Source organism: Populus trichocarpa, chromosome 1, assembly GCF_000002775.5.
Source record: "Populus trichocarpa isolate Nisqually-1 chromosome 1, P.trichocarpa_v4.1, whole genome shotgun sequence".
Classification (NCBI taxonomy): Eukaryota; Viridiplantae; Streptophyta; class Magnoliopsida; order Malpighiales; family Salicaceae; genus Populus; species Populus trichocarpa.
The window spans coordinates 37564562-37589241 of record NC_037285.2 but is presented as its reverse complement, the minus strand read 5'-3'; the positions used below and the strand labels follow the sequence as shown (position 1 = coordinate 37589241).

The following is a 24680-nucleotide window of genomic DNA, read 5'->3' as shown; positions in this document are numbered from 1 at the left end:
TGATGCGCCAAGTCACCATTTCCTGCCGTTGCTTAATGAGTACCCAATTAAAAAAAAATTATCTGTAAATCAAATGGACATGAAGAATATTTTTCGTCTCATTCTGAATCCTGAAATGTTATTCTCGGGACTGGAACTATCATAATCTGGCCGTCAATAGACTTTCTCAAAGATGCGGAATGCAATTGGCCCGTGAGATGTTTGCTTTTTCAAGCAGCATGGATTATTAGTTCAATCCTACATGCAGGTTGAACTAACAGCTCATGTCCAAGGTGCCCGATTTCTATCTGGGCATTCCTCTCGACTCTTGAACGTTGTGAAAAACCGTGGAGTTCGATTAAAATTTGGCGAGATCGTCAGCCAAAGCAATGAAATGCCACTTCTCTAAAGACATTAAATGGCATGGAAGATTGAACTTGTAAAACTGTTGGGATGACAACACCGTAGTCGAAAGCACATAGTCACATGTCAGCTCCTCCACTTTACGAGGAATTCTGGCAAAATTGTACTCTCTTTACATGCAGAAGTGTCCTTGACAATACACCATTCGTCAATGATCGATAACTATTAGCCTGTTGTAGAACAAATAGCATGGAATTTGACAGAATTTACACGCATATTGAGTGACATTGTTAATGATCTACTGCTAATCACAAGAAAAAAGACAACTCAGGTTTGGGAGTAAAGGAGAACATGCTTTCACTGAAAAGTTCAAATAGTGACGCTAATAAATGGCCTGCATCCATGTCCTCCTTCCAAGCCTGTGCGAGAACAGTTGACGTTTTTAACCCCCTTCCACTAATCTCTCTTCGTGGCACGTTTTCATTGGATAACTGCCGAGATATTGCTGATACTGACACACTGGAAGCTCCAACAGCTGTAGGAAATCCACTTGCTGCCCCTTGCATCTCAACTGGCATGGAGTTCATTGGCATTGCACCAATTGCACTATCTGTTGCTATTTTCTTAAGCAGTGGTTGCTGCATTAAGTTATCTGTGCTAGCTTTGCGTTTATCTTGATTGGCAAGCAATGACCGACATGAAATACAAGCAGGGTAGAGGGTTAAGTGCACATACTGAATATTTTAATCTGGGTAAATTGTAAGAACACAGAGAAGTAAAAAGATAAAAGTTCAAAGTACATTGGCATGCATCCTGAATCAAGGGTTGAGCACACCCGTATAAAGTTTCAATTGAACATGGATTGTGATAAGTTGTATGTCAAACTATGACAAACATCTGAATCATCTCATAGTCATGGTTCAAGCAAATCCCAACTCGCCCAGAGATGCAAGCGCCTAAAAACAACTCACCCAGAGATGCAAGCTCCTAAAAAATTGTTGTTTAAGGATTATATCATATGTGGTAGTGAAAAAAATGTACATTTTCATCATAAATCTGCAGGGTCGGTTCGCTCACCAGAAATTATCCCCGCCTAATATTTGAATAACCTTTTCATTACCACCCCCTTCATCATAATAACATCTGCAGCTCATTATGTGCAAAATATATCAGAAAGCAGTTGCTATTAACCTTTTCAAGGGCTATCCTTGTTCTGCCTTAGAGTTGCTCCCAAACAAATTCCAAGACTAGGTCTTAAGACATTTAGTTTTTGCCAGATCCAGCACTTGCATAATGAATGCAAACACACGCACACGTGAAAAGAAGAGGTACCCACATAGAGACCCATTTCCACACAAGCATTTACAGGTATTTTCAAACAGTAAACATAACCAGTCACAGGATTAATGGATGCATGTATAAAAGTGTCCCAATGAGACAAGTTGAAGCAAGTCATACTTGGCATTGCAGTCATAACTCTTCCATTGCTCTTCCAGATAGCACGACTTGGTGGAATAAACAAACCAGGTAACATTTTGAGCCGATCATACATACAGAGACCAGCTGCACGCTGAATGGTTTATAGCAATGTTAGTACATAACAAAGCTACATTGATGGTAAATTCAGTTACGCATAAACAGAAGTTAAAATCAAACTGAAAAATAGCCTCACCGTCAAAGCTCCATAAACCTGCCAAGCTTCATGTCTCTTTATCTCATTTTTTTGCTTCTCAAGCAGCATTTCTTGTTCAAGGAGGAGTAAATACGGCTCTAGATTTGGTAGTATAAGAAGACGAACCTACCAGAATCAAGAACCAGCTCAAATTGGTCAAACCAGTACAAAGAGGATTCCTAGGAAGGAAGAGTGTGAAAATTGACATCGCAACAACCAACACTAAACCAAACAGTGTAATACATTTGAGTGGGGAAAATGAACCAGAAGTTAGGGAAAAAAAAACTAAAAAGTCAGAAGACCATAACAGAGTGATAAATAAAAATGCAACAGTTAGGACTTAGATTATTTGATTTCATACATCTTCCTAAAAAACTGCAATTCCAGATAGTAGGAAAGGACCTATCTTTCTTGAAAATGAGTTTAAAATAGTTAGCATAACAACATCAGTACCATTTTTATTTTTATTTTTATTTTGAAGAAAGAAATACTTGTTAGTTTTGCTCGTAAAAGCATTGATACTAGTTCATACCACACTGGGTCCTAGAGCTGCTAATCCTTGTATTGAACCATAATGTTGTGGCAATGATTTTGTTGGGTCCAAGAACGCATGGACTAGAGTCCTTATGATGCGAGGCTGCAGATTGTGATAAGCATGCCCAAATCTACAAAGACCAACTGATAAGATATAAGTAAATTCTATGACAAGAAGACAAATAACTGAGAAAATCTACAAAAAATAGAACAATTGATAAGATATATAAATAGCTTATATGGACAAGGAGGCAAAACAGAATATGCATGTATAATAAAATCCTCTCAGTCACTGTAACATCCATTAAAATCATGGCTATGTAGTTATTCATCTTTAGTTGTGCACAAAGTGAAGCAGCATAGAAATTAAATTACATTCATGTTACATGTGAATGGAAGGGGAAAAAAATTGAATCAAACTCCCTGAGGACTGAAATTCACAAAGTGAATTACTATCAATCATTATCTAATCCGTATTGAATTATTCACATCAATGGATTGGTTCCAGAATTCTTCTTCAATCTCCAGCTATAAGATTGCATTTGGCAGATCTAACTTAAGGGTGAGTTTGATGGTGAGGTAATAATTAAGGTCGTAGTTGCAAAATGGGGATATGGAATTGAGGGGTTAGCGATTGTCATAAAAGGATTACAATTGCTACCCTCTCTCTCTCTCCCGCCCTCTCTCTCTCTCTCTCTCTCTCTCTCTCTCTCTCTCTCTCCCTCTCTCCCCCCCCTGAAACCTTTAAATGATTCTCTCTTTTACTTGCACCTTGTATTGTGGCCCACTTGTACATGTTATTCACTACAACTGCAGCATCTATATATTCAGTTAGTACTTGGGATTCTTTAGAGGAATGTGACAAGTATTCCTTTCGAGATGCTCTGCATCTAGTAACCTCAACATGTTTCTTTGTAGGTAGGTTACTTTCATATGCTTACTACTTATGCTCAGATAGTAGTGCAAATTACTTATTTTATCTAATCCAAATAATTCATTCTGTTTATCTACTAATATGGTGACCAAAACTATTATGAATCAGAATATATTTTATATGCATGTATCCCAACACTAATAATTGCTACTTTTATCTTTTTTTAAAACAACGATTTTGGATCTTTTTCTTTTGGAAAATGAACACAGACATTTGGAATCCTAAGTGGCTTTACCAATAACCTCTGTTTCCATCAGTTTTTAAATTTCTATAGATAGATTCTACTCATTGAGTCTGCTAGCACACACGATCTTTTAACCTCTGATCAAAGTCAGGTTGCACTCTTAACAGCTAGTGCTCCTATAATAGTTTAACCTCTGATCAAAGTCAGGTTGCACTCTTAACAACTAGTACTCCTATAATAGTAATGTTTATAACAATTTAGCTCTACTTTTTAACCTTGTACCTAATGCAAATTAAAAAAGAAAAATTCTAATGCAATTGACAATAAGTCCTCACCTTTTGCATATCGAAGCAACCAGGTTCGCTGTGAAGTTTCTGAGTTCCCAATGGTTGTCAGAAAATCTGTTACCTAATCTTTTTGCAACTAGGCAGGTAATAATAGATGGCATTAATTGGTGTAGCTGAAGAGAAAAAAAAAAGTAACATTAGATGGAAAAGCCCATGAACTTAAATATACTAGTTTTAGGTACTTCCAAACCACCAGAAGTATTAAACTGCAGTGCCAATTAAAAGCAATAAAGACTAGGAAAATCAAAGCAATAACCAGATATGAAACACCCTTCTGAGACTCAGTTACATAGTTGTATAGCCAAATTTGATAAACTGGAAATGAACTTACATAAGGTTCAATATGAATGTATGGGTTTTGAAGAAGGCTTCGGGCAATGCGCATCACAGCAAGGAGAAGAGAAAAATTATTCAGATTCCTTGAAACCTGCGATCATTGTAGAAAAACATTAACTTTCAATAACAAACTAACCATCCCTGCTTAAAGAAAGTGTGAAGAAATGGATAATATTAGGATTCTCGATACTACCTCGTCAGCAATGAATTGTATGAAATAAGGAACTAAAGGGTGCAGTCCTGAGTCTGTGGCCAAACTCACTAATGCTTGTTTGAAGATAGCAGATTCAGACCTCCTCGCAGTAAGCTCTGTGACCTTTTCAAAGTAAAGCTGCACATTCACGAATGAAAAACTTTTCGTATTCAAGCATGAAATGAACTTGGGATGTAAAACGAAGTATATAAGGGTTTGTTACATATCAAAACCCTCAAAGACCAAAAACATCACAAGTATGGGGAGACAACCAAAATATTCAATTTTTATTTATCTGTCTCTACTTGCTAAAAGGCTATTACAACCTTTTATTAAAAAAAAAAAAAAAAAAAAAAACTAGTAAGCCCTAATAATACTAAATAGAAAAAAATAAACTAGGAAAAATATTCCATTTAAATAGAAAAAAACTAGAAAAGTTTCGTGATAAAGGATAGAAAAAATAAAATTAACTAAGGAAAATATATATTTTCCTAAAAAGCTCTTGCATCATAAATGCCACTAAAAAACTTAGAATGACTAAGCAAAAGGGAGGGAAAAAAATGGAATTGGAGCACATCAAAATAAGCAATTTGGTATTCACCTGAAGCTCTCTTGACAATATGTCCTTGACAGGTAGTTTGACATCGATCGAAAGACCATCATCCTTGTAGTCAGATTTTTTGCCATCAGAGATTACTCCAAGTGCTGCAAAGGTGAAATAGTGCGTCATGAAATCAACAAATGAAAGAACAGCAAATGTTATTAGGAAGAGAAATGTACCTTCAATCGGAACATTCTCGGGAATTGCAGGCTGAACACCTTCAATAGCTAACCAATGTGAGGTAAGAGAAGTATCAAGCGGGGGTTTTGGCGGAGGGGCTTCAATAACCTGCATTTCATCATACTCTTCTTTTATACAAACTAATCAACTACCTAGGAGAACATTACACATTAACAATTTCGCTATTACGTGTTTAAAATTGACGTCTTTGTCATCGATATAATATAGATCCTTATGTCCAGCAGCAGCAGCTCTTTTGAACCGCAATGGAACTTTATCTCCTCCAGAACCAAAACCATAAATTGGCTGCAAAAAAAAGAAGAAATATTAAAAAAACAAAAACCCATTCATTGAATTAATAAGAAAGAGAGTGAGGAAGAGAAGAAACCTCGACATTTCTTAAGATGAGAGCAGTGTCAACATCATGAGCAGTCAAGGCAGTTCTCCTTGAGTGACGCATGCATTTAATTGCCTCCTGGATGATCTCCCGGAGACGGTACTCCACGTCGGGAGCCAGAGTGAGGGAAACATCAGGGGACAGATTCGTGATTCCGATGCCCTGTGCTATCACCTCTATTGCTTCCTTTGCTACTATGCTGCTGCTCATGTTTCCTCTACTTCCCTTTTAGTTTAAATCAGCTTCATATCATCTGCTATCCATCTATCTATCTCTCTGCTTGCAAGTGAGAATTCAATCTGGTTTGTGTCTCCGCCGGTTAGGGTTAACAGTAAATCGTTAGTAATGGCGGAGGTTGGCAGAAGTCATGGCATGGTTAAACAGCAACAACGAAGACTGGCTTTATCGGGCTTCGGGGAAGCCCATTCTATTAGTTTACTTTTTTAGATCTTATTATGAAAATTTATGTTTCATACACAGACAGAAAATTTATCCGAATATCTAACGCCTTCCAATCTAAATTAATCGAACAAAATTATGATTTACTATGACACTTCCTTTCATATTTTAATATTTATGACACTATTTATTGTGAAAAAATTAATGTTGATTCCTTAAATCTTGCTTTTATTTCATTTGATCCTTAAACTTAATTTGTTTTTAATTTGATCCTTAAAAGTTTTATTTTTCTGTCAAGATGTTTTCATTCTCTATAAATTAACCTTTTCATGCTCTTTAAATTAACATTTTTATCCTTATGATTTACTATGATACTTTTAACTTTTTATCCTTTTATATTTCACTGTTTATGACACTATTTATTGTGAAAAAATTGTCGTTGATCCCTTAAATCTTGCTTTTATTTCGTTTTGATCCTTGACTTAATTTGTTTTTAATTTGGTCCTTAAAAGTTTCATTTTTTCTGTCAAGACCTTTTCATTCTCTTTAAATTGCATGTAATATCATCTCTTGTGTTTTGTAGATTATCTCAGAGTTGAATGTGGTGTTGATTTTATGTGGGGAGTTTTGGAATTATTATAAAAAATAAAATTCAAAAAACAAGGACTAGAATTGATATTGATAAAAATTTAAAGCCTTTTTCAAATTTATTATTCAAAATGAACATAAATGTACATTTTGGTTCGTTAATTTACCTTTTTTTAATTTGCTTCCTTAAGATTTTGGAATATTTTTAGATCCAAAACTTTATTTGTTTTGCATTTTAGTTTTTAGACCATTAGAGAGAGTGTGTGAAAGTCATCAAAAAACTTTTGAGGAGAGATAGCTTTCAAGTCCCTGGATTCAGCCGCTAACTACAATTTTGGTATTTACAAAATCATTTTTGAGAAAGGAAATAAATGAAAGTGGTTTTCATCTTATTAGAAAAGATAAATCGGAGTTTGAAAAGATTATTTTTAATTCGATTTAATTTTAAATTTTATTTTTATCTAATTAAAATTTGTTTTTATTGTGTTGTCGGAAACGGGATGGAGTTATAGAGATTTATGAAATGTTTGTTTTTCATGTTTTTAGGTAAAAAGATAGTTGAAATATAGGTTTTTTAGATCCAAAAACTTAGATTATGATTTTTTAATTGTCGAAACAGCCTCTAGTGACCCAAAATAATAGTAGGTAAAAGAAATGTTGTTTGTCCTACCTAGTGATGTGCCATCCATAAAATTTAAATAAAGAGAGAGATTGGACGGACGGTGTGTCATTCGCCTTTTAAAAAGAAAAAGAATAGATGCTTAAACCCCAGTCTTGAAGTGGGTCGGACATGCATGTAGCCCATGCATACTTGACCTATCAATTTGTTTTATCATCTTGATTTTTTTAAATTTTTTATCACATTTTATATTTCAAGATTTTTTAGATAAAATTATTTAAATGATGTTTAAATAATTATCTAAATATATCATTATTTTTAAATAATATTAGTGTCTTCCATGGCGATATTAAAATTTGATTTTTGAATAATTATATATGAATTCAATATGCTTTTTTTTAATGCACATGAAATATTTATTTTTAAATCTTTATTATGTATTTTTTATATAATTATTCTCAACATTATGATTGTTAGTTTTTTAATATATTCACGTTAAAATTATTAATTTATTATTTTATTTTATTAAAACTAGCTTTTAAGATTATGATATGGTTTTGTTTAAAAAACAAAACTTTTGAAGAAAAAATATTTTACCAGAAAAAAGGACTAACACGGGAAAGAAATATTAATTAAAGAGATAGCTTTTTATATTATTATTTCAAATTGTTAGATTTTTTTGAATATTAATTTTAATTGCTTACAGTTTCTATAGCTAATGAAAGTTATATGTTTGGTTAACAAATATATTAAAAAAAAATTATACTACCAATTATTTTTTTCATAGCATTTAAATTATTATGTTTTTGTTGGAACTCCATTTTTTTTTTTTTTTGCCATATAATTAAATGGAAGAAAATTTTGAAAAAAAATCCCACATCACATCACAAGATCAAAAATTATCATGTGTATCTATCTTTTAATTTCTCATTTTAGATTCTAATTTGCATTAACAACTCTTTTAATAATTTGTTAATTCATATAATTTTCACTTTGCTTTATTAAATACACGCAATACTTTTAGAATTCTCAATTAAAATTTGTCATTATGCAAGAAAATGAGCTTATAATACTAGCACATTCTTTTCTTGCTCTAAGAATTAACATAGAATCCCACTCACAACATAGTGCAAGTAATTGGCTAATTCCGTCTATTTATTATTGAATAGCTTTACATTGATTCTTTTAACTAATTGTTCATATCTTCTTCATAAAAAAACACAAAACAAAAACAAAACAAGAGAAATATTTGAGTAGAAAGTTATAAACATGATTCAATAGTGCTAAATTGATGTATGATAGGTTAAAAATTATGTTTTATAATCACTTCTCATGTGTAATTTGTACTTATCTTTTTATGCAAACCGATGACACTAAATTTCAACATATATTTATTTGATTCATTTTTCCAAGTTTATGTTTTATCTTCTATGTGGGTTTAGATAAGACTACCTAATCTTTTTCGTAGTTTATACACAAACGTAAATTATAAAAAGTCATAATTTGTATATTTTTATAAGCTTATATATTGCTCATTAAAATTAAACAAATAAACATACAATATTAATCATGAATCATTTCTTTCTCTTAATTGGATCCAAATTAACGCTTAATGATAATGATACATAAAAATTCATTTGTATATAAAATAAATAGAATGTTCAAATACCCATAACAATGTGTGTAGAAATCATATTAGTGGCGGTTGAAACTTGGAAGCCAAAAAAAACTAATACCGTGACTTGGTGAAGGAAATCTTGCTCAGTTACTATATCAACTCCCCATGTGAAGAACAATACAACAAGGTTTGCTTATATTTTTGTTAATCAATTAGATAATTTTCTGGCTCAAATATGCCATTTGTTTTTTTTTATTCTTCCTTTCACAGAGGAGAAACTAAAATTAGAAATTGAATCCCGAGAATAAATAAATAACAACCTCGTAAATGAATCAAAATATGAGTATCCGTTTCGTAAAAAGGTACATTGTTTCAAGTGTTTGCTATGTAAAAAATAAATACATAAAAGAAAATAAATTTGAATGTAAAGGAAAACTTGTAAATAAAGAAGTGAAAAAAAAAAACAATAATGAAAGATAAATTTGCACGAAAGCTATAAAGAAATTATATATATGAGATTGACCATCTTTTTCAGTACTAGATGGCGTATTTATATTAGTGCAATGTTAGAATTTCATGTAAATACTTAAATCTAATCTTATATTGATAATCCAAATAAGATAAAGAGATTAAATGATGAGTCCCTACTTATTCTGCAAATATCAATTTATCCATTGAGGATTTATGCTTTGAATACGATTGGATCTTTAGTCAATTATGTGAACTCTTGCTACTCTTGCTACATCAATTGATCACTTCCTATCTTTCTTATTTGATCTGAACTTTTCCTATACCTGATTGGTTTCACCATTGATGATTGATTTTAGCTTTCATTTCCCTATATGGTTGTGAATAACTAATGTTATTGCATAATCAATAAATGGATGTTTATTTTTTGTATAAACAATGCTCTTATTCTTTTCTAGACCAAATAAAGGTATATTTCGCTATAATATTAGTTTTGGAATCAATTAAACAAATTGATTATCTATGACATAGATAGTGAGCATTGTTTGCCTAAGATTATCGACCATACTCTCAGTTTCTATCTAACATATTAGTCAATCAAATAATTTTAAATAAACATGCTTTGTCTATTTTAAACGTGACATTTAGGTTTTATAAAATCCTCATATGAAACCTAATTCTTCATCTTCCTTATAAAAACATTAATTCTTCTTTCAAATGACTTAATTATTTATAGAGAAAGAAAAGGATTAAAAACCCTAAACATATTATGTCTTCTTTAAACACCAGAACGACATCTCCACCAAAAAAAAATGATAATTATACTTAGATTAATCATCTGGTTGTTGAAGTGGCAATATTAAAAGCTCTTCAGGATGCATTGCCAGCACCAGCTCGACAATCTAACCATTATAAAGATGTTGGTTCCAGGCGTGCACCATCATGAAATGAGGGGCATGTTGGGCCATCTCAACAAGGCCATTTGAATTTGACTCGGTGCACTACTAACAACCAAATGTCACCTCTAATCTCTCTTAAGACTCCCTTTAATGGTGATTTCTCCCTTATTACTCGGAGAAAGAAGAAGAAGAGCATGAATTTTGACTAGGTGCTTTTTATCTTGGGCTCTCCAGATCCAATTTGGCTACATAGTGTTGCTATCTTTGTAGAATTGGTCAATCGACTCTGGATTTCTCATAAACCGGTTGACCAGTTCCTAGGGTTTTTATTAGGTTTCATTGTAAAATAGGTCGGCCATTTTTAAGGTTACCAGAAACCAGCCGACTGATTCCTGAGATTTTTTTGTTAATCGATCAACCAAATGTCTCTATTTTAGCTTTTGCTTTGTTTTCTTGTTGTTTTAACTTTGTTCTTTGTTTTGACCTTATGGATTATTGATCCGGTCTTCAGACTTTTACTACTTAGGGTATGCCCCTCGTATCTTATAATTATTTTTGGATTTATACAACTTAACCTTTTCAAAACAAAAAAAGGTTATCAAGTTTTCCTATAAAATAAAATTTTATACCTCATATTTTCTCAATAAAGAAAAATTAAGTAAGTTACAGAATAAAGAAAGCTAACACTCATAGGCATAGTAATCCCTTTCTTCTAAAAAAAAGGTTTTAAAATATTTCTCACTAATGGTTTGTGTGAATTACTATTAGAGGTCGAATAATTGAACGACTTGTGGTTTGTGACAATCCAACCTTGAAAAAGTTGATCAAACCTCAAAAGAATACTTGAACTTTAAGTAATCTTCACATAAACCCTAAACAATCCAAGATTATCTAATGGGATTCTTGGAACTCCCAAAAAATTTTAAATTATTGTTTCCACTACATATATATGTTTCGGGAAACCCAGTAATTAAGTTATAAGTGGCTCAACTTTGTCCCTCGGCACTCTCATTTAGAAATGATGGTATAATATATAAGGAACTTGCATATCTCAATAAGGCATATCTTGATCTTCTTTGGTTTTGCCATGATCAATACATCTATTTCTAATAGTAAAATCTATGACCAATTCTCACCTTTGCCGTAGTAAATTAAACCTTACATTTTGTAATTCTTCTTTACAAAAAAAAGTCCTTCTAATTTAAGAATAGCCACTGCTAATATCACTTTAGAGAAAAAGGTCGTTATCAACCTTTATCTTTTTATCTAAAAGGTGAATACGATCAACCTCAAGTGCTTCTGGATCTAGTTCTTAAAGATAACAAAACTATTGGTGTCATGTCTCAATGAGTCATACCGTCTGCAATATTTCTTCCATTTAAACTATTTAATAGAAGGAATTGTATAACTATCAAAAAGTTTGATTTCCCCCCATACATCAGTTGGTCAAAAATTTCTTCAACTTTTTTTTTATGTCAAAAGAGTATTATTTGCCTTCACTAACTGTTTTGATAGTCTTTGTGTCTTTGCTACCAGCCTTGATATCCTCTTTAGACTTTCTTAATACAACTATCTTGAATGATCTTTCCTTTTTTAGTTCTACAATTAAAATTAGCTATGGTTGATCTTCTTTGAACTCTTTTTAAATTCTGAATTGATCATTGAATAATGAGTTCTACCAGGCTTAATATCCTTTTGTGACATTATGACCTCATGACCTCATTCAAGTAGCCAACTAGGTAAATTCCCTTTAACTTTTTATTTTCTAATTATTTTGCTAAAATCATTTCATAACAAGCAACATCGTTTATAATGGTTTATATATCCAAGTACTTGATTCTTGGCATTCCACTTCCCCCTCTCTAAAATGGATTCGATGCACTCTTGCGTTATTATAGTTGTATTATACATAGTTTTAAAGTCATTAATCAAATAGCATAATTTTTTATAGACTCTCATGGATCATAGAATATCCTGACTAAGTCAGCCAGTGTTACCTCTGGTTCTATTTTATAAAAGTACTCCTAAAAAAATTATATATATTTCTTCTCAAGTATTAATAGAATTGGTTGGTTGCATAAAGAACTAGTGAAAGTTATTTGGATTAGTGATGAGCCAAATAGTCTTAGCTTCATGAAAGGATTTGTGGCACCATCACTACATTGGTTTATGAATTTAGCGATATGTTCCCTTGTTGATTGGTTTTTTTTTAATGAATTATTTGAAATGAACTATTTTTATATCTTTAATTGGGTACAACATGTCCACCATTTTGAAAAATAAACAATTCTACACAAACCTAGCTATTTGTATAATTTCTAGCCCCGTCTCTCTTGTATGTTAGGTTACCTTAACCCTATTTATTTGTCTTCTTAATTACTATTGAACAACATGTCTTTAAGATATAGAAGAGTTAAGGTTGTTGGGCTATATAACAGGCTTGAAGCCGCCCTTATGTTTGATCACGGAGGTTGCTAACTTTGTTTGTTGCAAAGATATGTGATATCTAGAATATTCTCACCCACCCAAAAAAAAAAAAATCAATTCTACCTTAAAGATTGACCATAGCCTCCATGTTACTGTAATAAGTCAATTTTTGTTGTGTTTTTCATCATCAAAATAGACCTCATCATGCATTGGATAAGTTTAATGGCTGATAATAGGAAGCCCCCTCAGCAGCATCCATTGTTGATGACTGGAACTTGGCACAGTTGGCTATGATCACCTCACCACGCCCATCTGGCTCGTAAAAAGGGTGAGCGCAGGGGGCATAGTAGAGCCAATGCCCAATGCTTGTATAGGTAATGACGTTGAGAGAAATGGGAACATGAGAGACTACATGGAGACACCAGTGCAATTATCTGTTGTTACGAAGAAATAGACAATGAAGAATATTTAAAAACAAAACAAAACCACTAAAACAACAGAGTGATGGTAGGAAAAAACAGACTAGCAATAATGTAAACAAAGGAGCACCTCTCTTTAAATTATACATGAACAAATACCAGCTAATTGATAAGTCAACAACTAGTCTAGCTTTTTTTTGTCTTCCATCGCTTCCTCTTCTGGGTGTTAATTACATTTACCAGAAACGCTATCGCACATTAAAAAGGAAGACAGTAGGTCTTGAAGCGATGGAACAAAAATAAAATTGCGGTCTTAGTTCACCAGCATATGATCAAATCCCCCACCAGCCTGAAGTCCCGGAACCACCCGATTCCCTCCCACGTTGTGAAGCAACTGTTGTAGCCATCGCCTTGTTGTTGGATCTTCCTGAAGAAGTTACAATTTACAAAGACCATGAAATTGGTTATTGACGGAAGAAAGGAGGGGGATGGGGGAGGGAAAAGAGATACTTGATTTTGAAAAATTATTCCAGGGAAATAAATAGAGAACCTATACATCATTTGAAACTCCAAATATTGATATTCCTGACACAGTTAACTAATTTTTGTGGCATGGAACACAAATAAATTTCTTTTCCTAATTAGCTATTAATATTTTCACATAAAACACACAAGATTGCATCCAATCAGCAACGTCAGCAAACCATGTACTTGGTTAATCATGGTGTCGTGATTATAATCCCCATCTAAAGACTACCTTCAAACTTAAAAAGAGTGGTTCTAAAACAACTCATGTTTCGATTAAACATAAAGATATGCCACATGATCAACTTCATCGATAGAACAATCAAGCACATGCAATTCAATCCAACAGCCAGATCATGCACATCGCAAACTGTAGGGGTGAAATTTCTATCAATGGGTTCAAATGCATCTACTCCAATTGTTGCTGTCAAAAACAAAAACTGGCCTATAAAAGCAGCTGTAGAATCTCAATCAGTGTGGCAGTAATCAAGACAAGGTTGCTAACTGCTAGTTAGGAATTTCAAACCATATAAAAGGCTTGCAGTCCTTGCCTCAGTTCAAATTCACCTAATTATGGACAAGCTAAAAATCACCATCCTCCAGATGACTCCTAAGGTAATAGAAAAGGGATTAACAATTACACAAGCTGTACTTACACGTAGGCAGCTACTGAAGGTGGCATCTCTCAGCATGTCTGGCAGGCAACTTCGCAATGCATCACAAGCCCTGAATTCCAAAGACAAAAAATTTACAATGGAAACATGAAGTCAAAACAAATAATTTATAAATGAAGAATCATCAACACAATCAAAGCAAGAAGTACAGAGCCAGCTGACTGCTTGGAGCCCTTCTTTATTTGGAAATGTAACAACCTTGGATTATCTGAAAGTCGAAGATAACATCGGATAATATGTTTTAATAACCGTGATGATGGTTGTTCAGCAAGTGCTGCAACCATGTTCCCCAAAACTCGGCCCACTGCAAAAAACCGTTCTGCTGTAGTGCAAATATAATCCAGGCCCACATCATCCAATAAAATCTTTTGAACTATAAATGTGGCAACCTGCCAACAGAAAGGAGAACTCTCGCTGAAAGATTATTATTCACAATTATCTTATCACATGTATAGTGACAAGCCATTTGTTATTTAAGAACAAAGGAGACAACTCAATCATATAGTCACAGATGCCAAATTAAGAACCACATGTCTGTAATGTGTTTTCAAACATCCCATCTCATTGATATTACAGGTTCATGAAAATCATACTCTCCATTGCATTTCAACAAGAAATCATATGATTGAACAATTGTACACATAATTGGTATGAAGTAAGTGCACAGATTGAAACTTTCAAGAAGATCCATATTAGCAACCTCAGGACTATTTCAAGGAGCTGCATAGCAACCAAAAGAATCGAGAGGAACAAAAGAAACAGGACATTGTATCATTTCATTCTGAAAGGGCATCCCAAGATGGAAAACATTTCAGAGCTGGTGTGAAGAAATCAGAGCAGATAAACCCGTTTCAATATTTTGATAAGTGAAAAATGGTAAACGAAAACATTAACCCAACTTTCTGGAAATCTAGGTTGTTAAAAACATAATATAGCTGATGAAGTTTAGGTTAGTGATATCTTTTGCTTCCACTGGCCTTGAAAACAAGTCATTTAAGCCTACCACGACTTGAAAAATAACATACAATTAAAGAAATTCATTTCATTGTCTGAGCAAGGAAATGTGATGGAGTAGCTATGTTATTCTTGGAGAAACACTTCAGTTTGGAAACCCAAAGCTACATTAATTGATTCCTTATCAAGCAAGAAGTTTTTTCGGTCAACAATTACTGCATATTCTGGTGAATCAGGAGCATTTTGAGTAATTATGAGAATTACCTGAAGGTCTAGTCTTCTTATTTAGGATTTTGGAGTCTTCGTCTTTAATAGTTTATTCCTGTTTAGTTTCTTTGCTAGTCAAGTGAGGATTAGTAATCCTAGTCTTAATCTCTATGAATAAGGATACTATGTTTTATGTTTCAGCAGAGTTGATTTATGAAATAAATTGAGTTTCAGAGTTATTTTGAAAGATTGGTGCCTGAGGTTTCTTCTCCTTTCTCTTGTTCTATTTTCCCGTAATAATTCTTCTTTCTTGCTTAAAAGTATTGCTGCTGCAGTAACTGAATCACTGTTCACAGCCTAATTTCTCCTTCTTGCTTCCTAAACAAGCTTTATTCTACTCTAACTCCATAAATAGCAAACCCTAGCTCACCACAAATCCTTTGTATAACAGAAATCTCAATTTGTTCCTACACCAAAGTGCTGATAGAAGTTCAATAAACTCTACAATTAAAATTAACCTGGGAATTCTACACAATAACTCTATACTATAACTCAATATTTTTAATACATTGAACTCGGATATTTGAAAGACATTTTTTAAAGCACTAAAGTTTTTCTTTAAGAAAACTGAATAAATTCATTATCACCAGTGGGTCAGTTGTCCGCCAAACAAACATCCAAACAAAGGCATAAATGGTGAAAGTAAACAGAATCAGCATAAGTTTTTTGACATATTTGGAAAAACAGAAGGATGTAAAATAATAACACTCAACTGTTTTTGACAATTCACTTCCCATCTCCATAGTACGCAGACACAGTGGAATAATCTCAGTTGAAAGAAGGAAACTAATAACTTCTGTGTCATCAACCTGGTAAAGAACAGAGAAGAAATAAGATCAAAATTTCGAACTACTTGATACCAAAAGCAACAAAAATATGAGCTTCAATGTAGAGATCAATGAAACAATATAATGTTTGTTTGCTTGGATAAATGTTGACCTGCTTGTGCCATGTGATACATAGAGTGATGTGGATAAATGCACACAACCATACATATATCATTCTTTTATGAGAAACCGACCCACACATATATTGTTCTGTGAAGCTATGATGGTTAACTACAAAAAGGTTCAGACATTGAACTTTAAAATAATAAAGAATATAAAAATCACGAGTTTGAGACATAGGATATCAGAACGGATGAAGTACCTTCACTAGGGCACCAATGACACCTAAACTAGTAAGCCTCAGGTACTCAAAAGGCCTTGATTTGCTAGTTGTATTCAGGAAAGGGTACAGATATAAAGGTATATGAGCTGCAGTGGAAAAAAAAATAGTCACTTGGAAGAATACAACACATTAATCAGAATTTATCATCTCCACAAGGTAGTGAAAAAATTATTCTTCCCATAAAACAAAATCTGAGGAGATAAATATAAATTAACTGTCTAAACAATTTTTTTTTCACAATTGGGTGTCTCAACTTCAATTTTTATCAATTGAATTGTTCAACTATTGATAAAGGTACAATTAAGTGCCTCAGTGGACATCAGTTAGGAATTTGCTTGTGTTTTTTTTTTAAAATGATGACATGGACACCAAAATCTTACAAGAATAATGGTTAATGTTGTGAGTGAGCATAAAATTTGGGATGTGAATATGTGTTTCTTGGGTTAATTGGTGTCATGGCATACCTAGAGTGATAAAGACCTAATTTTTTTGTAAGTTTTTGGTGTCCATGTCATCATTTAATGGATATGTCAACAAATTTGCTAACAGACATTCATTGAGGCACTTGATTGTGCCATTATTAACAGATGGGCAACTCAATTGATAAAAATTGAAGTTGAGACACCCAGTTGTGAAAATTGAAAACTTCACACTTTATATATTGTTATCTCAAATTTGAGCCACAATCAAAACAAGAATAATAGATTTTTCCTCTCAAATGTTATTCAATTGAGTAAACGAGATAAAAAATGTTACCATTGAGGAACAACATTCTTGTGTCTGGATGTGAAGCCACACACTGTAAGAAAATATAAAATAGATTATAAGCATTATAAATAACTAAGAGCTGGAAATAGAATAAAAGGAAACACAAAAGGTAAGATGACTTAGAATGTCCACATTCACACTTCAACATTTGTCCAAGTGATTAGCAGGCAAAAAACAGAAACAAGCAGCATATCATGAAATCAGAAAAAAAAATGTCAGGTATATTCCTTTTCTTCTCTACTTCTTATTTTTAGTTTTGAGTTTTCATTTTTCTCAAATACTGTCAATAAATACTTTAGTTCTCTGGGAAAACACTACGATACATAAAATTCCACAAATAATTTAACCATTTATAGAAATGCTTTGAAAAATAATTTCTACATTGTCCCCCTTCTATTAGATGCATTTAAATATAAACACCTACAACATCTCCTCTATGCTCAAACATATCAACAAGTTGGCAATAATTATCGTAATAGATAGCCACATGGAAAGTGATATTTGAATCTGTCGAATGCCAAGCATTTGACATTCGCAATATTTCACAAAATAATAAAAGTGAGATTCGTGCAAGAAGCCAGAATATTAAGTCTTTAATCATTCATAAATTGAACTTTTAACCCCCACGCCACCAAAAGCATTGAGAATGTGAACATATAATACTACTTCATTTGAATACCTAGAAGTGTTTCAATATCTCAAATCATAATCTCAAAATGGGAAATATATGCACAGAATAAATTACCAATAAAGGGAAAGAAGCAAAGTTGAAAAAACTAAAGTAGAAGTATACATAACAGCAACCTAGGGAACTACAAAAAAAAATATTCTGACCTGAAGAAGAGCTAGAGCATTACAAACTCGATTTGATTGTGCAGGACTTAAGTTAGGTGGTGACAAGACAGGGTATATTGAAACGATCTCCTGCAAATAACAGGAAAAGTTGCAAATCATGGAAATAACATACACCAAGCACTTCGAGTGTTGAAAAGTTTTAAACTATGTACATTTTCTGGAAAACAAAAGAGCAATGTGTCAAGGACACAAGAACTACTAAATAACACCAGTGGTGTTTATTTTGCTTATTGAGCTCCAACCAAAATTAAAACAAAAAATCACGCAAACCAGTCGCATAGGTCCAATTGACAAGCTAAACTAAAAATCAAGAAACAAAACACAAAAACAAAAACAAAAACAAAAGTGCTCCAAAAATAAACAAGCAATAAATATTAACTCAATTATGAATGGAATGCAATAAAACATCAACAATTTTGCCCAGTTTGAACAGATCATAGAGAAGCACTTGTCGTATCCTTACAGCACGGAACTTTCTAATTCACGCACTTCCTATCCTCGATATGATACATGTTTATTCTATTTTTTGTCAGCATAATGCATTAAAATCATGGGAAAATAGCAAGAGCTTCTATAATTCCAATTGAAAAAAATGAAGATTTGAAGTTGTGAAGGAAATTCTACAAGCTAAAATATATCACAATTCAACATGAATGAAGAGGGAGAATAATTAAGCAAGGATCTGATAATATCGACTTCAAATGGCATACCTGTAACAGTGCAGCAATAGTACCAAAAGAATTCCACAACAATGGAGCCAAATCTTGAAATAATTCTCTCTTCTATAAATGAAAACAAAAACAAACACAAGTTTATTAGGCATACCTGTATGAGTGCAGCAATAGTACCAAAAGAATTCCACACGAAAGGAGCCAATTCTTGAAATAAATCCTTGTTCTAAAAATGAAAGCAAAGGCAGACACTAGTTTATAATGGCAGCACTTGAATGTTCAACAACTAAATGGAATAACCACACAAGGAGAAAAAATGGTAAGATCCGCACACAACAAGTTTAAATGAAGCTATTGCACATGGACCACCTCCAGCTGTGTATGTGTATCTATTTCTTGTTTAAGCATATATATTTAGAAAAGAACTGGTGTACAAAGTAAATGATAAACTTTCCCCTCTCACATGTATACAGCCAACCAAGGTAAAGGTTCCTTTTTATGCAAAACAAACTATCAGGTAGCATCCAACGATAATGGGCCTCCAATTTAAAAAGAAAAACTCACATCCTGTTTAATTATAAAATGTTCTATTGCATCAAAAGTTTGAATATGCCTTGAATTCTAAGTTTCACTAGTTCAGGGGTGGCCTTTTTCTTCCTCAGCTGCATAAAATGGAGTAATAACCACAAATCATGGGTGGTGCCGAGCTAGTGACGGATCTGTTTGAAGCCAATAATCATACATTTCCTTCCTATTCAACTGTCTATAGTAATTTATTATAGCTGTTTTACAAAAGAATAATTCTCATGAAATTAACTATTTTTTCTTAAATAAAAACAATTAAAGACACTGAATTCTCTTTTCATAATTATGAGGGTTTCAAACAAAATCCTAATTTTTCAATTCTCAATTTCTTCCCTAAGAAACAAAAATTAAGCCATCTACTTGGTAATGCTGTTGTTACCTTAGAGAGTTCAAGAAGGGCGTTTTCACGAAGATCAGGACTGCTTAGGTCAAGAACCAAGTGCTCTGCTGATGCCATCTTCCGGTCTTTGTTAGCCGGAGCTCCGGCTACTGCGGCGGAGGCTGGATTAGACGCGCTTGGGACTCCGAACGGTGCGTTCATCGATAGAGATTGAGGAAGATTGGCCATTCGATTTTTTATCAAATTTAAATTTTCTTTTCTCGGCCCTGGGGTGAAGTGAAATGAAATCGAAATGTCAATACACCGAGAGAAATTCCCACACGCATGTAAAGCACGTGTCAACTGTCAGTCTGGACAAAGACTGAAATCCCCACACCTTTTGACAAGGCCCCGAAATTATAAAATCATAAACAAAAACCAAACAACACACAATTGGGAGTGTTTGGCGTTGTGTATTATTTGAAAGTTTGTTTGGGAAAGAAATAAAGGATAGGGAAGGGAGGTTGATATATATATATATATATATATATATATATATATATATATAAAAGCTCAATATATCTTTAAAATTATTTGTAAGAAAACACAGTTATAATAATAGGACATCATTCATAGTTTTATTTATAGAAGACATCAATTATTTCACTAAAAATAAAATACTTTAAATTTGTCAGAAAATAAATTGTTTTCTAAATAGTAGTGGTTTCATAAAAAATAAATTCTTGAAAAACAAATTATTTTTTATATCCAGTAATGAAAAATAAATTGAAATATATTTTTTAATGTTTGATCATATTATAAAAAATAAACTGGAAAATTATTTTTTAATATTTTAATTATTTTTTAAATTTATCTAATATATATATAATATTAGATGTAAATATTTGACCACTTACAATAAAAAATAAGATATGAAAAGTGCTATGATGGAAAAATAATAATTTATTATATTATATATTTATATATAGTTTATTTTATAAAATATAACTATACATTTGATATAAATACTTTAAATATAATATTATAGACATATAACCTTGTTAATATTTTTTAAATAAAATATATTAGTATTTTTTAATTTTTAAAACCTTGTTAAATATTTTTTAAGTAAAATCTATTAATATGTTTAGTTGCATAATGAAAAATGGGTTGGAAATAACTTTCTGGTCCTTGGACATATCAGAGAAAATAAGTTGACATTTTCAATTATTTATTTTTTTTAAATAGTGATATTTTTATTTTAAAAATATATATTTTTGGTGTTTGGAGAACATTGAAAATAAATATATTTTCTATAGTATCCTAACTTTTTTACATGATTTAAAATATATTATTATTGTATAACATAAAATATTTTGTATTCGAATGTATTTTCTAGCAATATTATCTAAATTAAAGTCAAATTACTATACCTTTATATTGTATGTTAATATATCCTAATATATTACACAATATACTAAAAGGGCTCGGTGCTCCTATTACTGTTTACATAGACACAAAGCACTGTGAATTAGAGCAGTGTAATGGCAGCCTAGCCCTTGACACAAAGAGTTGCAAAGACAACGGGCACCTGGCATTGGCGCTACCTATACAAGGAAAACTGGTGCTAGGGTTGCCCCGCCATTGCGCAGGGCAGACCCGAGCGTCACCTGGCGCTTGGGGCAGCCTAAGTGCCACGTGGGCCAAGGGCAACACAAACGCCAGGTTTTCGCTTCTCATTGTTATTATAATATTATTACTTATAATAAAAATATTAATATTTATACCACAAATGATAATATTTTTAGTATTCATACTATTAATTATAAATAAAATAATAATATTTATAACACAAATAATACTATTTTTTATATGAATATTTTAAATTTTAGTAAAAATAATAATATTTTTAACGCAAATACTATTCATTATAATAAAATAATAATATTTGCAACACCAATTATACTATTTTTAAGAGTAATATTTTTAATTATAATAAAAATTAAAATATTTATAACAAAAATAATACTATTTTTTATATTAATACTTTTAATTATAATAAAAATTAAAATATTTAAAATCCTTCATTAAGACCCAATAGAATTGAGTCACACAAGACCCATTGAGCTGGGGTTATGACGTTGGGACCTAGATAATCAGGCCCTTTGCGATGACCCAAGTGTGTGGCTCTCCCCAAGCTACCCTATCACCACGTGGCGCTCGGATCTGTACGTGGGGCGGGCACGGCCAGGCTCACCTAAGCACTCCCAAGGGCCACATGACGCTCGAGTCTGATTGCTACGGAAGGGTTGCCTAGCACCACGTTGCGCTAAGACCGACTAAGCGTCAGGTGTGCGCTTCCCATTGTTATTATAATATTATTACTTATAATAAAAATAATATTATTTGTGTTATAATTATTATTTTTATTATGATTAAAAGTATTAATATTAAAAATAGTATTATTTTTGTTATTATTATTTTTATTATGATTAAAAGTATTAATATTAAAAATAGTATTATTTGTGTTATAATTATTTTTTTTATTTGATTAAACGTATCAATATTAAAAATAGTATTATTTTTGTTATTCTTATTATTATTTTTATTATGATTAAACGTATCAATATTAAAAATAGTATTATTTTTGTTATTCTTATTATTATTTTTATTATGATTAAAAGTATTAATATTAAAAATAGTATTAGTTGTGTTATAATTATTTTTATTTTTATTATAATTAAAAGTCTGGAGGCGTCCACACCCAACTCGAAGTTGGTTCTAGAGGCGTCCAGACCCACACTCCAAGCTGGGCGTGGACGTGTCCAGACCCACCTTGGAGTGTGGGCCTTGACGCCTCCAGACTCACGCCTAACCCCCAGCTGGGTCTGGACGCGTTCACGCCCAACCACTAGGGGTGAGCAAAAAAACCGATAAACCGAGAAAACCGGAAAAAAAATAACCGAATTAACTGATTAAAAAATCACAAAAAAATTCCGGTTCGATTCCGGTTTCTAAAGTCTGAAACTGATTGAACCGAACCGGTTCAACCAGCCATCACTTAAAAAAAAAAAGCAAGTATAAATACCATGCTTTCTAACTCTAGAATAACATTAAGTCATCAGCTGCCGCCCCCCCTCCCCTCCCTTCCCTGCATCTCTCTCATTTCACTCTCACTTTACTTTCTGGCTGGTGGGCCGCCCCCCCTCCCCTCCCTTCCCTGCATCTCTCTCCCTTCACTCTCTGGCTGGTGAAAAATCAAAGCAAAACAAGTTGGTCGTCGTTGGCTCTACTGAGACAGAGAGTGACGAAGAAGATTACTTGGCTGAGTTAACTCACCAAATGACTCACTCCACCCTTGAAGATGATTTCAAGAGAAACGACCTCCCTTGTAGCACCGAAAAGACTAAGGTTTTGCTTCCTTTATGTTTCTTTTTAAAGTAGGACAACCTACTCTGGTTTCTGTGATTATGTTTTCTGGGGCTAATGTTCGAGTCTTGGGTTTTTTGCCTGATTTGCAAGGTTGGGTTTTGTCTGGATCGTCTCAATCAACGCTATGTGCAGTTGGATGCAGGTGCAGTTGTAGACAAGGATCTAGCCGTGGAAGCCTGAATGGGTCTTCACCTCTAGCAACTTGGGATCTGCTGTATGAGGTTGCAGGAGAAGTAGAGAGTACCATTGGGTTTGAACCGGTTTGGAAGGGGGGAAAATCGAACCGAACCGAACCGAACCAAACCGAAATTAATCGGTTTGAACCGGTTTTCGGTTCGGTTCGGTTCAAAAAATTAAAAAAATAATAATTTGGTTTGGTTGTTTATTTTGGTTCAAAATCGGACCGAACCGGAAATGCTCAGCCCTACCAACCACATGTGTGTTAATATAATAATGTATGTTATAAATATTATTTTTTCTCTTATAATTCAAGTGTTCATATCAAAAATATTATTATTTGTGTTATAAATATTATTATTTTTATTATAACTCAAAGTATTGATATAAAAAATATTATTATTTGTGTTATAAGCATCCTTGAAATTCTTAATATAATTATTTATGTTAAATATTATTATTTTTATTATAATTCTAAATATTCATATAAAAATAGTATTATTTGTGTTATAAATATTATTATTTTTATTTTTATTATAATTAATAGTATGAATATTAAAAATATTATCATTTGTGTTATAAATATTATTATTTTTATTATAATTAATATTATTAATAAAATAATTAATAAATTTGAAAAACAATTATTATTAATATTAAAAAATATTATTTTTTATATTATAAATTTTTACAATAGTTTTTATGAAAATAAAAAGTGAGTCCGCTGTGTAGCGCGGACATCCAACTAGTTACTTTCTATATAAATATATTAGTAATTTATTCTTTTCTAATAGTATTGTATTTTAAAGTATTTTATTAAAGCATTATTGTTTCAATATATATAATAAAGTATTATACAATTTTAGGTTTTGGGTGCTTTATAAAAAGTGTTTTCCAATCGTTTGAATTGGAAATTATTTTTCTTCATAAAGCTTATATTTCTCTTAGACTGAAAAATAAATTATATTAACTATTTTTTCAAAAAACACTTTCTATAAAAATACTTTCAGTAAACAAATGATATTTTGTTCATAAATAATATGATGGGAGTCATCATTAATAACATAGGAAGAGATGATAAGAGAAGTGGAAGAGTATCCCATAAGAACTAGGGGGAGAGAGATGA

The 24680-nt window shown here is 32.3% G+C and overlaps 2 protein-coding genes across 3 annotated transcripts; both read right to left on the bottom strand.

Annotated features, from left to right (window-relative positions):
* Positions 1–444: 444 nt before the first annotated feature.
* On the bottom strand, positions 445–6161 carry LOC7487521 (transcription initiation factor TFIID subunit 6). Its single transcript, XM_024611796.2, has 11 exons — positions 5712–6161; positions 5513–5629; positions 5323–5431; positions 5144–5247; positions 4543–4680; positions 4345–4440; positions 4002–4126; positions 2547–2679; positions 2015–2140; positions 1801–1912; positions 445–1015 (listed from the first exon to the last, which is right to left on the bottom strand). The coding sequence occupies exons 1-11, from the start codon at positions 5928–5930 to the stop codon at positions 651–653; spliced, it is 1644 nt and encodes a 547-aa protein (XP_024467564.1). The 5' UTR covers positions 5931–6161; the 3' UTR covers positions 445–650.
* Positions 6162–13205: 7044 nt separating this feature from the next.
* On the bottom strand, positions 13206–20337 carry LOC7470819 (uncharacterized). Of its 2 annotated transcripts, none has more exons than XM_024592347.2 (9): positions 20006–20337; positions 19196–19267; positions 18350–18439; positions 17504–17546; positions 16727–16833; positions 16291–16386; positions 14555–14745; positions 14339–14408; positions 13206–13584 (listed from the first exon to the last, which is right to left on the bottom strand). In XM_024592347.2, exons 1-9 carry the CDS (start codon positions 20192–20194, stop codon positions 13471–13473), a joined length of 972 nt encoding a protein of 323 aa, XP_024448115.1. In that variant the 5' UTR covers positions 20195–20337; the 3' UTR covers positions 13206–13470. The 2 variants fall into 2 exon arrangements, with proteins under 2 accessions (XP_024448115.1, XP_002298844.1); XM_002298808.4 differs by lacking the exon at positions 19196–19267 and adding an exon at positions 19081–19152 and having other exon boundaries at positions 20006–20336.
* Between the last annotated feature and the right edge of the window lie 4343 nt (positions 20338–24680).

Bases quoted from the DNA above. Each gene is read 5' to 3' on its own strand.
- LOC7487521 (XM_024611796.2), bottom strand. From the start codon at position 5,930: ATGAGCAGCAGCATAGTAGCAAAGGAAGCAATAGAGGTGATAGCACAG. The intron at 5,630-5,711 runs GTTTCTTCTCTT...TTTTTTTTGCAG, and splicing joins TCATCTTAAGAAATGTCGAG to CCAATTTATGGTTTTGGTTC. The intron at 2,680-4,001 runs GTGAGGACTTAT...TGGTCTTTGTAG, and splicing joins GTTGCTTCGATATGCAAAAG to ATTTGGGCATGCTTATCACA.
- LOC7470819 (XM_024592347.2), bottom strand. From the start codon at position 20,194: ATGGCCAATCTTCCTCAATCTCTATCGATGAACGCACCGTTCGGAGTC. The intron at 16,834-17,503 runs GTAACATTTTTT...TTTCCACTGCAG, and splicing joins AAGAATGTTGTTCCTCAATG to CTCATATACCTTTATATCTG. The intron at 16,387-16,726 runs GTACTTCATCCG...GTTCTTTACCAG, and splicing joins TCATTGGTGCCCTAGTGAAG to GTTGATGACACAGAAGTTAT.